Below are 15,374 nucleotides of genomic sequence, written 5' to 3'. Positions count from 1 at the left end.
ACCTGTCGTCAGGCTAGTATCGAGTTCTTTTGATTCATCGGTGCTTTTAGAGTTTTGCCTTATTCGGAATAACCTAGGACTGGAGTTTTTATGTTTCACCGAGAGTTTTTTATCCTGCCTCATCCAGTTCGCAATATGAGGTTACGACCCTAAAACTTGGCTTTGTTATTTCAATGTATCTCTTTGACTGAAATAAAGTTCTATTCCTCCTGTGTAACCCTGAATAAGCAGAATGGGAGGGTATATTCTTTCCGGACGGTATCCGTGATGCTACAGTACGGACTATTGGTGGCATATGAATGGAACTGACTGGAGATGAGTAGATGTGGATTTCTGATGTTGCGCATATGTGCTTGAAATATTCTCAAGCTTCTTCCGCTTCTTCAACGACGAAGCGTTCGATGAATAAGGGCAGTTTTACTTCAGGTTTTGGCCAGGGACTTTGCTACCGCTCAGTATAGATGAATTTTAGTTTTCCATTGACTATTTCCGTATCTCCGCTTACGACGTTCGACGTTTCCAATTCCAGTGAAGGAGCTCAGTTCCTCTTCAAAATTGTCTCCAGCCAGATATGTTTTGTTTTTTTTTCTCTTTATTCATACTTAGAAATTAAGAAGTATCCTAGTAGCATGTCACTAGCTTTATAATGAAGCGTAATTTGAAAATAATCCACAAAAACTGGAACTCTACTGGCCAGCAGAAGTTGCTTATTAACTGTTTTTCTCTATTCTCTCCTTGCCTGATATTAATTAAAAATGTGATTTGGCTGAAAGTTCTGTATTTATGTTAGACCAATTTTTTTCGCAATCTATTAAAAATATGTAACCAAGAAAAAAATGTATTTTGTTAGAAATCTAGCTAGCCCACGTAGTCGATGAATAAACAAAATTTGTGTGGGGTACACTTGTCTGTAATATCCTATGGTAAGAGTGTTCCTTTTAACAGATTTTTATTCACTACTCATAACTTAATTTGTGTTAGCAGAAATTCAATTATAATTAGGCACATAATTGAATAATAATTAGAAAACTCAATAGAAGCAGAAGTTGAATGATACTTAGAAAATAATTATAAAATTTAGAAAGTAATTTTAATTAAGAATAATAGCCATGAACTTTAAATACTTATTGCTGAGATGGATAGGCTTTATGGATAAGAGAGAAGGTAATAATTTTACTATCTCTTAGCTTCTAGACAGGAAATAAATTTGCTAATTTAGGGTTAATATGTATTGTGTTTCTCTTGTGTATTCTTATTGTCATTAACCTGATCATTTTTCATGAGCACGATTCCGGAGCATTAATTAAACACAACGCAAAAGTTCACTCTTACGAAATTACGATCACAAAAATGTTAATTTAGTTTATAAATAATTTGTATGCTTACTTTAGGCATTGTTTAAGCTGAGTCTTTGATTACGTTATCTGGAAAAACTCACGATATTACCTTTCGGTATTATTCGTATTATATTTATTCAATTATCTAATTAGTTTGGACTCAGGCAGTTTAGTGTTGTGTCTGGAAAGGCACAACATTCCAATGGTGCCGTGGCCATTTTGATATTTCGTTGGAGGTTGAAAATATTATTTTAGTTTGGTTGGTTTTACCAGTTAATCTTGTGGTCCAAAAACCCCAACATTATCTTCGCAAATTTCACAGCAAAAATTATTTTACCTACGTAGACGGTTATAACAATTCGTATAGAAAATAACCAAAAGTGAATTTTAATCATTGATATTTTGAATGATTTTCAAAATATAATAGACTTTTTATTGACTAATTTTTCTACCTAAACCATTTTTTCACTGACAATTGTTTCATGTGGAGTTCATATAATATCTTGAGCAGCATGCATTTCAACAAAATCCTGCATTATTTGATTCATTTCTTAAATTGAAAAAAATGGATATATCTGAAGCATTAAAAAAATATTTAATAGTGCAGTTTTTTTAATTATGCAACGTATGTAGTTAATTTATGAACAGCGTTTTCCGACATTCATTATTAAAAAGTAGTATGTTTTTTTTGTAGGTGGTCGCTATAGCGTGCTGCCGACAGGTCAGTTGTACATTCGAGCGGTAACTCAAGCGGATGGGCAGACAAGTTACAGCTGCCAGACACGACATCGGTTGACTGGAGAAATAACAGTCAGTGCTTCAGCTGGCAGACTCTTTGTTACAGGTATGCTTTCCCTTTTATTTCCTTGTTTCACGAAACTTAGAGAATCTCTAATTAGTGAAACTTCTTTCCTTCAGAATATACTAATATCCTAAAAGAAAGAATTTGTTTAGTATTAAAAGTTATTTTTCAACTATATTATTTCTAAAATGCCAAAATCTAAACTTGAAAAAGTGGGTTTAACCTTTTTTGTCTTCCACATTAATTGCTCACTTTCATACTATTAAATTTAGTTATAAGTCTCATTTAGTATCAAATAAAATGTCCCAATCTCAAACAATTCCCATTTTATTAAAATTATGTTTTTTCTGTTTTTTACAATTTTTAATGAAGGTGTTTTCACTTTTTATGTATTTTTGCTTTGCCGCGAAGTGAGAACTGAACTGACTGATGAGACATATATCTCTAATGAAATTCGGGGAAGTAAGTTTTAACAAAATGAAGCAAAAATATGTATAATTCATGGCTATACAAGGAAGTTATGCTATGTGTACAACAGATTTTTTATTGTAATCATGAATAAGAAGTGTTGTGCAATGCAGTACTCTTATGGTATTTTCAGTTTTATATTCTCGTAGTTCTTTTACAGTAAGAGTAAAAATTTATAACAAAAGCGTAAAAACAGCCGTTCTTTCAGCCTGCAGATGTGTAGTGTTACAGTTCTGATTATTAGTATTATGAAATTTCATAGGTTTATCCTATACTTTGATTTGAGTTAGCCATTCCTAATCTACTGTCAATTGCTGACACATCTTGATTTTAAAACTCTGATCTTATGGTGAAAGGACTGTGGTGAATTTTTAACTATAATTATATTAATACTCATATATTTAGTTCGAAATCTATTCATGGTATATTCCTTTGCATTTTCATGACACGATTTGAATGTAAACAATTTATAAGAAATCCCTGTTGTGTGGTCTTGGACTGTAATTCGTAGCACATCTGGTTAGATATTGGAAAATTTGAAGTTCGGATCCTGACTACAGCGTAGCTGACTTTTTGATGTCTCCTATTTCAAAAAATATATACGCTCTACTCGATCAATATGTAACTTTTGTAATGTGAAATTATTTATTCTGTATAACGATTAAAAAAGCTATCTTAATTGAATAGCAAGTTATACTTCACGCCTGATTAATTTGTTAATCCAAACCCAAGCTTAATTAAGATTAAATAAAGTTTTCTTTATCCAACCATGGTGTTTATGCAGATGATTGATCTGTGGTATACACAATATTACTAAATGAAGCAGCTTGCCTTGGTAGCTAAAATTGAAATTATTTTCACCAACATTCTCAGCTCAAAACTAAACCCTTGGACGGTTGGGTTTTTCTAAACTTTAAAAACATTTACCAACGGCAAAGCGACTAACTAAACTTTAGCCATTTGCAAGTAAAAGGGGAATTAATTCTTATTAATACTCAGCGGTGACATGGCGAAACTCCAAAGGGCTTAAATCAATATCAACTTTCTTCATTAAAAGCTTTGCACTTGAGAGGTGATTCTCACTCATGTGATCTGATGCCGCAACTCGAGAGATGAATCTCATTCACCATATTATTTGATGCCGCAACTCGAGATGTGACTCACACTCACCGTGTGATTTGATGCAGCAACTCGAGAGGTGAATCTCACTCGCCATGTAATTTGATACCGCAACTCGAGAGGTGACTCTCGCTCACCACTCAGTTTGATCCAGAAACTCGATGCGCGGCAATAGCTGTTCACGTTTAGTTCCTACGAAACGGGTTCCTACGCTCGTTCTGTATAATCTTATGAAGTGTAAAATGATGCCCCTTTAAATGGAAGTAAGATTTTCTCATATGAAATCTTATCTTTTCTTATCTATCACAAAGTCTGTTATCGGAGAAATGAACCCAGAAAAAGGTATCAAACGACATATTGTTCTAATACATGCCCCTGTTCTAATACACGCCGAGCATGCATCTTGGGAATTGTTACATAAAATATCATACACAGAAAAATGACAGAGACTGATATTTAAGAAATGATGTTTATAAAGGTGTAAAGATATATCAAACGTTAACATCTAAAAATTTTATACATTAATTCGTGTGTGTAATGATTTTAAGTTACTGGTAAGAAATGCGTTAAAAAGGCCGCGAAACGGCTCGTTGCGCGTAAAAGGCCCCGAGTGCAAAGGGTTAAACTGTATTACGTGCTATTAAATTCCATAGCATTTTGATCTGAGCGAATATTGTGAAATGAGCAGGCAAGAACTGGATAGGGTTTAATTTAAATTTAACTACTAATAAAATTAACAATAATTGTCAAGAACATACACATCACATTAAAGACACGCCGGTCTGCTTCTATACTTATATTTCACTACATCATTCTATGAAACTCTGATTTACATATGTACGACGGTATAACTAATGCTCAATATCAAAGCATGTATTTAAATTTGAACGGATTCGCAATGTATTGGTTGGCGAAAACTCATAAAATTCTGACACAGAATAGCAAGCCGATCGGAGTGCACGTTTAACTTAAATACTATAACTGCGATGAATTTGAAAAGGCTTAGTTACTGAACAAGTTGAATAAACTGAAATATGGAATATTTGCCGGTTTATAATATTACATTGTTATAGTAAATACTTGTGTTGCAAAATTTGAATTTTGAAACTTCATTAATTAATTTCTCTTTTTTGCCACAGAACCCCACGGGAATTCATCCCCCAAAATTATAGATTTTCGCCAAATAGTGTCGGCGAATGAAGGAGAGTCTCTGGAAATGGCATGCGCGGCCACTGCCTACCCTCCACCCACATACAGGTAAGTCATCACTTAACCAACCAGGCGAAACTTTATTCGTAAATTAATTGTCTCTTCCCTTTCATGGAGGCAGTAATTAATTAGTATGGTTCGCTGAGATGCTGTTCAAAGCAATAGTATATATGTTCCAAAGTCTCGAACTCTAAAATGCATTTCATGACAGCGTGTAATTTGAATTCAATATAATTAGAGTTGCTTCTTCAAATCAAATAATAAACATATTTAATCAAGTGGTTTTCAATTAAGATACCTCATTCTCTTAGTACATACCCATATATTAGTCGAAAATTACTCAGTGATGGAAATACTTCAATTACATTTCTTAAAATTAATGATATGGGTTTCAAGAAGTTTTATTTTTATTTTTTGTGCTGAAAATTCATAAAGAATATTTAAAGTAACTCCGTTAATATGTTATTTTGTTTATTTTTTAAAACACTTCTAATTAATTTTTTCATAACACGTTTCGAATTCTGTTGGTTTGTTTTTCGCATATTTCACATTTAAACTCCATTAATGGACTGTATTTCAATTACAGCCTAGTTTTTAAAAGATAAAAATGAACTCTTAAATATTAAACATTCATTGGTGTCAGAAAAAAGGTAAGAAATTATTATCTAACGTACTTTTTTACGTTGAACGCGTACAAACTCCTCGTATACCAAAAGCATTTTGTTTAATATTGCATTTTCATAACAGCTTGTTTTATTTTTTAATTTTTTTACATTGCTTTTTTCATCTGATGATGGTTTGTTTTTAGTTTCCGATTTTTTAAATTTAAAATATTTTTATCACATTTTTTCACGTCATCATATTTTTGTTGCTACTTTTTTTTAACTTATTTCTTATTTTTTATTGATTATTCTAGGTCTTGGTGCCAAGTACAAAAATATACTACCCGTTTGGTATATGCAAACTGTTATCGATTAACTTCCATTACCCATAATATTGCAATGAGAGGAATTTTTTACAAGTATGGGGCAGTGGACACTGAATTTTCAGAGCAGGCCTTGCAATTAAAGGCATAAAATCTGAAGTGTTAAGGAGCACATCACAGAATATTTGGAGCAAATGTATAATAAAAATTGTACTGTAGCCTCATCATGCTGCAGTGGTTGCCAAGCGCATTAAGAGGATCCGTTGATGAATGCATTTGTCACCCTTTGCTTAGGACATTTCAGGATTGGGATAGAAAGTCCAAAATATAAATAAAGCTTTCGAAGTCGTCAGTACTTTCTGAGTAGGTTTTGGAGCTAAAACCTGACTCATATAAAACAGTTCGCGAACTAGTGAAAACTTTGTAGCGATACAAAACAACAATCGCAAGACGTCTGCAAATGTTTTGCTTCATCACAAAGTTCTTTAAATGAGCTCCACACTAGTAAGCAATGATATGAGATAATTTATACCGCCTACGTTTCTTTTTTTTCTTGGTATAGAACTGAACATACTATATATCAAAGTTATGCTGGACTTACGCATCATGATTATAATCATGGATGAGCGGAAAACTGATTTTTATGCATTTTAATTATGTAATTTTAATTATGTAAGCATGATGTAAAGTATTTCTCATCCGTAATAAACATTGTAAGCGCATGTGTTTTCAAAACTGAAATAAATGCCGTCTTGTCTGCTAACTTTTCTCTTAGACGGATCTAAATAGTACTACGTAGAATCTACTAGGATGACTAAACGCTGAAAGGCTTACAGAGGGAGGGCAAAATTATGTTAACACCTGTGAAAAAGTATGACGTATTTCACACCTGCAACAGAAGTCTGCTATCTAGTGAGCGTGAAGAGGAAGGTATCAGTCTCTCAACAGCAGTCACCTGCGTTGTATGCTTTGATCGAACTGTCTGTGAGAAGTTGAAATGTCAGACCTGTCAGAGTTCCAAAGAGAAGTGATAATTGGAACGCATGTAAGTGGAGCATCGGTTACGGAAACAGAAAACCTTGTGGAGTGTGCAAGGAGTGCGGTATCAGCCGTTATTACAGCGTACACGAAAGAGGGTAAGACGACGTTTTCAAAGCACAACATGGCTGAAAGTCAAAGCTGGCTGATAAGGATAGACGGGTCTTGAAGCGATAGTAGCCCGAAAGCTCAAGCAATCGTTATCCGAGATATTATCCGAAATGAAGAGTCATCTCCAGGACCACGTTTCAACAAAAACTGTCAAAAGGCAACTTCATACTGCAAACATTTATGGCAGAGTGGCAATTCGTAAACCCTTGGTAACAGCAACTAATGCTTTCAAGCGACGCCAATGGTGCAGAAATCACAAAGGCTGGCCCCCACAGCAGTGTCAACTGATAATATGGGCACATGAACCGTCATTCACCCTATTTCAGACGACCGGAAGCGTTTATGTCTGGAGATCTCCAGACATATTATCAGTTGACATATTATCAGTTGACACTGCTTTGGGGGCCAGCCTTTGTGATTTCTGCACCATTGGCGTCGCTTGAAAGCATTAGTTGCTGTTACCAAGGGTTCGGCCGCGACAATTCCCTATAACCGTTGCACCGAATTTCAAACCGCTCACACAGTACTTCTGATAATATGGTCAGATGAATCGTCATTCACCCTATTTCAGACGACCGGAAGCGTTTATGTCTGGAGAACGTCCGTAGAACCGTTTCATCCTGACTGCCTCTCTTACCGACTGTGAAGCATGGGGGTGACGCCATTATGGTATGGGTGCGATATCTTGGCGCGGTCTTGGGCCTCTTCTTATTCTGCATGGGAGGATCACATCCAATCACTATCTAAGCATTCTAGGGGATCATGTCCATTCTTTTTTCCAGAGTGTATTCCCTGGGGAACGACCGCTTTTTTAAAGACGACAACGCCCCTATCCACATTGCTATGTGTATTCAAGAATGGTTCGAAGAGCATGACGATGCACCTGAACAACTCGCTTGGCTCCCTCAGTCTCCAGACTTGAATATTATTGAACATTTATGGGCATATTTGGAGTCCAAACTTCGCTCCCGATTTCCACTTCCATCCGGACTTTCGGAATTAGAGACCGCTCTGCAGGAGGAATGGCTTAATATTCCTTTAAATATTGTCCATGAACTTTATGCATCTATCCCACATTGCATTCAATCTGTACTTCAGTCAAAGGGGGATTCAACTCCCTATTAATAAAGATTTTCCATTATTTCACAGATGTTCGTATTATTTTGTCCTCCGTCTGTATGTAGCTATCTTAACTGTAAATACTAATATGTGTTGCTAACACTCAGACCAAACTGGCATCTTAGTGGATGGCACTAATCAGTGGCAAAGAGGTTAACTTTAATAATGTCAAAAACCATGTGTGTTTAATTATTTGGAAAATATTTCTAGACTTTTGTTAGGAAGTAGTACATTATATGACGTATTTATCCAACCTACCACTTTTTGCAGTTATTAGAGCATATTTTTTTTCCAAATAGTGTTGGATGTTGTGATAGATGTGAAAATGGCATTACAAGCCTTCATGTATCCAAACCAATTTTATCGGCGCTGAATATGCCTTCATGGATACGACAACATATCAGTCATGCAGAATTATAGGCATTATATAAAATTTAGGTGCCTTTCTATTTTTGTTCTTTGCCTTCCACTTTCACCCAAAATACGAGTAGAACTTTTGTATGCACAAAGTGTATATATAATTGAATGATAAATATATATTCATTGGTTATATTATACGATACGTATACAATTATATAATACATTTATGTAATTTTTATATGCAATGTTATACTATACATATATAATAGTGTTTTAATTACACGTGTATTGGTAATTCACTAGAAAAAAATAGAGAAAAGGCTGACAACACATGAATGGGAAAATTACTAAAATTGCTGGTGAGAAATTCAGACAGAGTGCGTACTACATACATGCTTGTTTTGCGGAACGTGATCTTTTTAATTAGAATTTGTATGACCTAAATCGATCAAATGGCATATCATATTTCCATTAAGCAACTTTCCATTTTTATTTTACTTTTTAGCGTTATCAGAGATTTTTACCTTCATCAGATCAAGACTGTAAACAGAGAAAATTAAAATATACGCGAAGACAGAAGTTTCTCTCTTTTGTTAAACTATCATAATAGTAATAAATTATTTCAGGTTACTTAGATTTTGATCATAAACTAGGAATAGAGAAACCGATAAATTTCGAAATTCGAAAAATCGTATCATTGAACAATTTTCGTCTTTGGAATGTTTTGAATCCTAACCAAAAAACCGTTGCATGTTGGAACTCAAATCCTTAAAAGTCTTTATTTTCTTTAAACTAACATTTGTTAAGGAAGCATGTAAAATTTGCAGTTTCTATCGTACCACTATCATCAACATTAGCTTCTTAGCAATTCAAAGGACCATAGAACACGAATGACTTTATAAACTCTTAATATCAAGATGTTTTTGAAGATTTGTGTTCTAATTTTTATTTTATTAATTACTAAATTAGTGCTTCACTGAGTTAACAAATCCGCGCTTCTACAGTTGCTTTCATTAAAAATTAATCTGAAAATTGTAAAAATATGAAATACTAATTAAATATTGTGTTTTTTTAATCATATGCACGAAATGAGAAACTCTTTCAATTAATTATTTCAATTAGCATTTTTGTGTATTTTGTTAATAAATCTAAGTGTATCTGAGAAATATTTTTAGATTTCTTTCACAAACTTCCTCACTTGGAAGGTTTGTGAGAATAAATAAAATTTTCTTTTTCTTTATTTTTTCTCTTTATGATTCTTATATTAAGGTTTCAATAGATTTGAGAATAATTCAAAATTCACTTTCGAGAAAATTTAGGATTCCTCCTAAGACTTTGAAAACCTTTTGACAGTGTTATGTAACATATATAAATATATTTTTTCCAATACCTAGTATGGAACTGCTGATTTATGTTAATAATATAATACTTAAAATATCATATTATTATCAGCATGCATAATTTGATGTTATACTCGAATATTACAAGATTCCTTGTTTATTTATAAGAATTATGAAGCCATTATCTTATTATTTTCGCAACGTCACTGTCACTTTCATCACCTTCAACCAGGATACAAAATAGATTACGTGTATGCATGAACGATAATTTTAATGAACTTGATGGAGAACTTCTTGCCAAGCTCATAAAAATTGCTTGATTTGGCATTAGCCTTTTGCCAGTCATGCTACTCAAGCATTTAGAAAGCTCGATCCGAAGCTTGATAAGGTAGACTTTTAAATTTTAAACTATAGATATTTTACTGGTTTTTGCATTAGTTAATATCCCACGAGCAGCTGAGACTAATTTGTGAGCACAAGTTGGTTATTTTGGGAAGTTTTTATGAAAGCATTCGTTTAAAATTTCGGCTCTATAGCCTTTATATACTAAGGCAGGGCGATAAGTAGATTAAGATTTTCACAAGTAACCGAAGTAATCAGGCAAGAGAGTGACTCTCTACATACTATTTTTACAAAATATCAAATTCTATTAATATTTTTCTGTTTATAAACATATTAATTTTAAAACATTTTAGTTTGTTTTACGATATGCTTTTCTTTTAAAGTCAATTACTTGTCATCCTTCAAAAACTATATTTAAATTTTTGTGTCATAAAGCAAAACATGACTTTCTGTTAACTTCCTTATTTAGAGAGGTTAGGAAATTCTTTTGTTTCAAATTCCTTTATTTGTCACAGTTTAAACGTTGGTTCCTAAGTGTAGTTTTATAAAACAAAAGACGACATTTGTCTCTCAGATACTGCATTTTACCTGTATAAATGTTTGTAGTACTTTTAGCAATAAACTTTTAACAATAATAATATACTTTTAACAATAAAATTTTAGAAATCTCTCTCTATATATGCATATATGGTATATACCACCCTTCACAAATTTTTGTTTTAATGAATTAAACAAAATGCATTAAAAGAAAATAATACAAAATTATTAAAATACTACAAAATTATATAGTTAAAATCCCACGAGCAGCTGAGATTGATTTGTGAGCACAAGAGGAATGCACGCATTCCTCTTCCTATATATTTTTGTAGTATTTTAATTTCACATATTTGTAATTCTTCTGACTATTGGTTGAGTATTTACATATTTATAGGGAATTTTGAAATTTACTACTTTTGAATTTCATTCTTTTAGGTCTGTGTGGATTTGGTCTTTTTTTTTTTTTTTTTTTTTTTTACTTTTTTTCCAGTTATCTCTCTTTCTCTCTCTATATATATGATTTATTTCAGATAACTGAACTTATTCTAATGCTTATCATGAAACTTTTTAACATATGTATAGTAAATTTGACACTCAAATTCATCGTCTTAAAAAAAGAATATGGAAATTATCAAGTACGAGTAATTTCTAATTTTTGAAGAATAATGCATTGCAACTATTTCTTTTTTTGTTTTGAAGATTTTTCTTCTAATTCAAAAAAAAAATTAAGAACATGTTTTCATGACAATAAATATTATGTTATTGGTCATCAATAAATATATTTTTTTTTACCAAACAGAAGAACCATTCCCATCAGAACTTCCAGGAAGTAGGTAACACAAATGAATAAAACACTATTGCTTAAAAATTGTTCTTTATAGAAATTTCTAGAAAACAAAATGAATGGAAATTTCCCTAGAATATATTTAGCTACAAATGCAGATAAGATACTTTTTAAGGATTTCGAAGCATATATGTGTTTATTTCCAATTATTTCCTTTAAATACATGCTACAATACAGAAAAAAGTGTAAACGAAATCTGATATGATTAGGGTTAACGAATTTCTCATTCTGCTTCCAATGTTTTTAATATTATAAAGTATCCTGCTTTGTGTTTAAAGATATTTATTCGTAAGTACAGTAAATTTATTAAAAAGTATTTTTAATTCAAATACATGCTTCAATTACTTGTGCTATATGTTTGTTTATTGCACTCGAATATTTTAATAACTTATTTTTGCCGATTTTTCAGTTCCCAAAGATCGGATCTTAAATAACAAATTCGGCCAAGTTCTCATAATTTAAAATGATTTTACAACAGATATTGAGTAACTATTACAAAGTTATCTTTATTATTATTTTTCCAATTTTACAGTTTAAACTTCCTATTGGGTTTAAATTCCAGAGACGGCAATATTTTCTTTTATTTCTTCCAATATTTTAATCTTAAGATCTCTCTGCAGATGAAATTTGATGGCGACTTATTTTTGACCTAATATGGGAAAAAATTCTCGTATCTTAATTTTTAAATCCTGTATATGCAGTCCTTATAAACATCAAAGAATCAGAACCAACTGCACGAACCAGTGCTGGGCAATGATATTCTCTAAACTTCATTTCTAGTACCAAAATATAGCTTCACATGACTGATGTTGTACCGGGACATACACAGAACGGTTACAATGTTTAAGTTCGAACAATCGAAAAAGGAAGGACACAACACCATTCTTACTTCTTATCCATCACTGTATGATCATTGTATGTCCATACCATGTACCATGCTTGGCATGTTCACACAGCAGTTTTATTCTTTCGCAGAACTATCTGTTTAAACTCAATTTTATCTCTCTGTTGACTGAATTGTACAAAATAATAACTTTTGAAATGAGACTTCATTCAAAAGAAGCTGATGTAGTCTGCACGCACCACATATGGTGAATAAAGGAGAACTGAGAATTGCGATATTTTTCTATGCAAGAAACTACTTAATGAAATGGAATTATGTAATGGCACATTGTGGTGCAGCCAAAGCGAAATATTCAATTGATCTTTTTCATATCTAACCCACTTATCTCACTTCAGAAGTCTGTTTATTATAAATTATGGAGTTCTAATACATCTTTATAAGATAAGACGTTCACCATCTAATCTCCAACTCTCCATCAAATCTCTTGTGATTTATTCACTACACTAATGTTGTCTTGATTCGAGCTTTATGAAACCGAAATTTCTGAGGCTTTCTTTTATCCCTTTCCGACAGAAGTAGATAATTCACGTTTCATCCAAAATCCTAAGAACATGATTTATCTCTTATTACAACATAACGAAAAGAATCAGATAAATGTCTGCCATTTAGATCAAATTAATGCATGCAGAAATTTGATCTTTTTTCTGTACTATAGTCAGAGCGTAAAGGACAAACTTGAAAGCATTGTACTGCTTCCAAGATCGCCATATTGGTTAGTGATGCAGACTAGCACATTGAAGGGCCCAAGTTCGAATTCCGTACAAGGCATGGATGTTTGTAAGCATATATCATCTGTCCAGCAAGGAATGCATTGAAAATACATGGCGGGCTAAAGTCCTGTCTGGAAGCTGATGATAGGGGAAGATGGGTCTAAGTCCCTCAGATCGCACCTTGGAGTATTCTCCCTCCGAATTCCATCCGGAGTCAAACTTTAGCATTTAGCAAGCCCTGGAGATACCTAACATGCCCACCTAAATGCTCAGGTACCAGCTTGCTACAACCTGTACATATTCTTATCCATTTAAGTTTGCGAAAGGCAGCCACCTAACCAGTATCTCTGGGGTCATCAGGAAATTGTCTGCGAAAAGACCTTTGAACTTTGCTAATGCTTGATATTCATACATCATTTCAATTTTTTTAAAAGAGAATTATTCAAAAGAGATTAACAGCCTTCAAAAGCACTGAAACTTCGTAATTAAAATCTTTTGGAACATCCGTACACTGTATCTTTGATAACGATAATCATATCAATTTTAATATAAACACTATGGTAGATTAATTTTCGAAGCACTGATTTTTTTCACTTCTGGATATTGAGTAGATCAAGAGCGATGTTTCACATGGATTCAAAATAAAATAAAATGAGTTATCATACCAAAGCTTCAAACATCGTTCACACATATCGCGGTGTACATGTTAAGTGCGGTGAACGCATCACGACAACAAAAAAGAAGTTTCTCTTACCCAAGGCAGGCACCTAGTCGGTGCCCGGCCAAGGTGAAAAACTAAAACGCACATAGAACGAACTTGCTAAACACAGTCATTTTATTTCTAGCATTTTACGTTAATATGGTCCCTTTTTTAATAAACCATCAGGAAAGGAAGATATGACCAGCAAAATGAAGTGGCATGCCTCCTAAGATCAAGGTTTATCGTCACAGGAGATTACCAAGTCACGGACGATAAACATTGCATTAGATGCTAATGTAGATTCCAAAGATCACACAACAACAATTTGTATTGCCTCTGCTGTTGACGTTTCTCGAGAACAATCAGCGCCGGTGAAAAACCATTCACTGGTGTAGTGATTACACGGGAACAGGCACCTAAGCTGTGTAAGCCTCATTCTGAGTGGAACATATATATGGTAACCATATTTTTTGTAATAGCATAGTAAAAGTGCCGATGCGGGAAAAAAATGTATCCCGTTGAAAACATTCGTAATGAAAGAGATTAGCGAAGGTAGTAGCCGATTATTGTCCGGGCAAAAGGCCAAGCCCGGATAAAACCTACTTGCAAAGGAAAGAAGGCGCTCCACAATTTTGAAGTCTCAATTCCCCAAGTACCAAGTCCAGAAGAGATAAAAGGCAGCGGCATGGATTGAATATCGTGAGAATGCTGTAATCCAACAGTAATGCCATCATAGCAATCTTTCGCTCAGTTTCAAAAGAAGGGCAAATGGCCTCGAGGTTCACAAATTCCTACTCTTTATATGTTAGTACAGTTAAACTAACAATTAAGCATCTCATGCAATGTAACAGTTTCGCAGTGAGAAGAACAAACAATCCCAAAACTCTTCTTACTTCTCAGAAAGGCAGAACTGAAATGAGTTGTTTCAAGAACTTGTTCACTGATGTTACAAGAAACAAGTTGGAGAATAATAACTCAGTGGCCAACAGAAACCAAAGAAATCTCTTAGCTGTTTGCATAATAATCTGACACAATCTTTTAGCTGTTTCCATAAAAGTTCTACTAATTGAAAAACTTAAATTCAATGTGACCTCATCACAATACACTTATTTGAATGTTATAGGTAAACTGCGCATTAAGACAGGTAAACTGAACCTTAAAACTACTCGTTCTGCAAACTTAACTTTAAGACAGGTATATTAAAGAAACATGATATCCATGTAACAGTAATACTGTAGAAACCGTGATTTCCATAGACGTAGAAATACTCCAATTATTTAATAAATTATTTATTTTGGTCAAAATTTTATAATTCATATTTCTCAAATTATGTTTCTCTTCATTTGCTAATGCTTTAGCACATTATTTCTCAGGAAGACTTTTCTGACGCCTAGCCTTCTCACTTTGAAGGAGGGTATTTCATAAAATAAAAAATATGCAAAGAAAATTGTAATTTAAATTAGCAGTAGTCCCTTAATTTCTCATTTTAATTTGGGTAAGTCTTCTGTC

General features: G+C 33.3%; 1 protein-coding gene across 2 annotated transcripts in view; it reads left to right on the top strand.

Moving 5' to 3' along the window:
- The window catches only part of LOC118201867 (cell adhesion molecule Dscam1-like), a 476,421-nt gene that overhangs the window by 232,443 nt on the left and 228,604 nt on the right, over positions 1-15,374 (top strand). For both annotated transcript variants that reach the window (XM_085815870.1, XM_085815871.1), the window contains exons 4-5: positions 2,032-2,181; positions 4,866-4,983. In XM_085815870.1, coding sequence (XP_085671996.1) covers positions 2,032-2,181; positions 4,866-4,983 — 268 coding nt within the window. The remainder of the gene's footprint in view (positions 1-2,031; positions 2,182-4,865; positions 4,984-15,374) is intronic.

This window comes from Stegodyphus dumicola, chromosome 4 (assembly GCF_044657685.1).
Source record: "Stegodyphus dumicola isolate Sdum_Otavi_A_Nest chromosome 4, ASM4465768v1".
Classification (NCBI taxonomy): Eukaryota; Metazoa; Arthropoda; class Arachnida; order Araneae; family Eresidae; genus Stegodyphus; species Stegodyphus dumicola.
The sequence above is the reverse complement of the archived record's forward strand: the minus strand, read 5'-3'. Positions and strand labels throughout refer to the sequence as shown.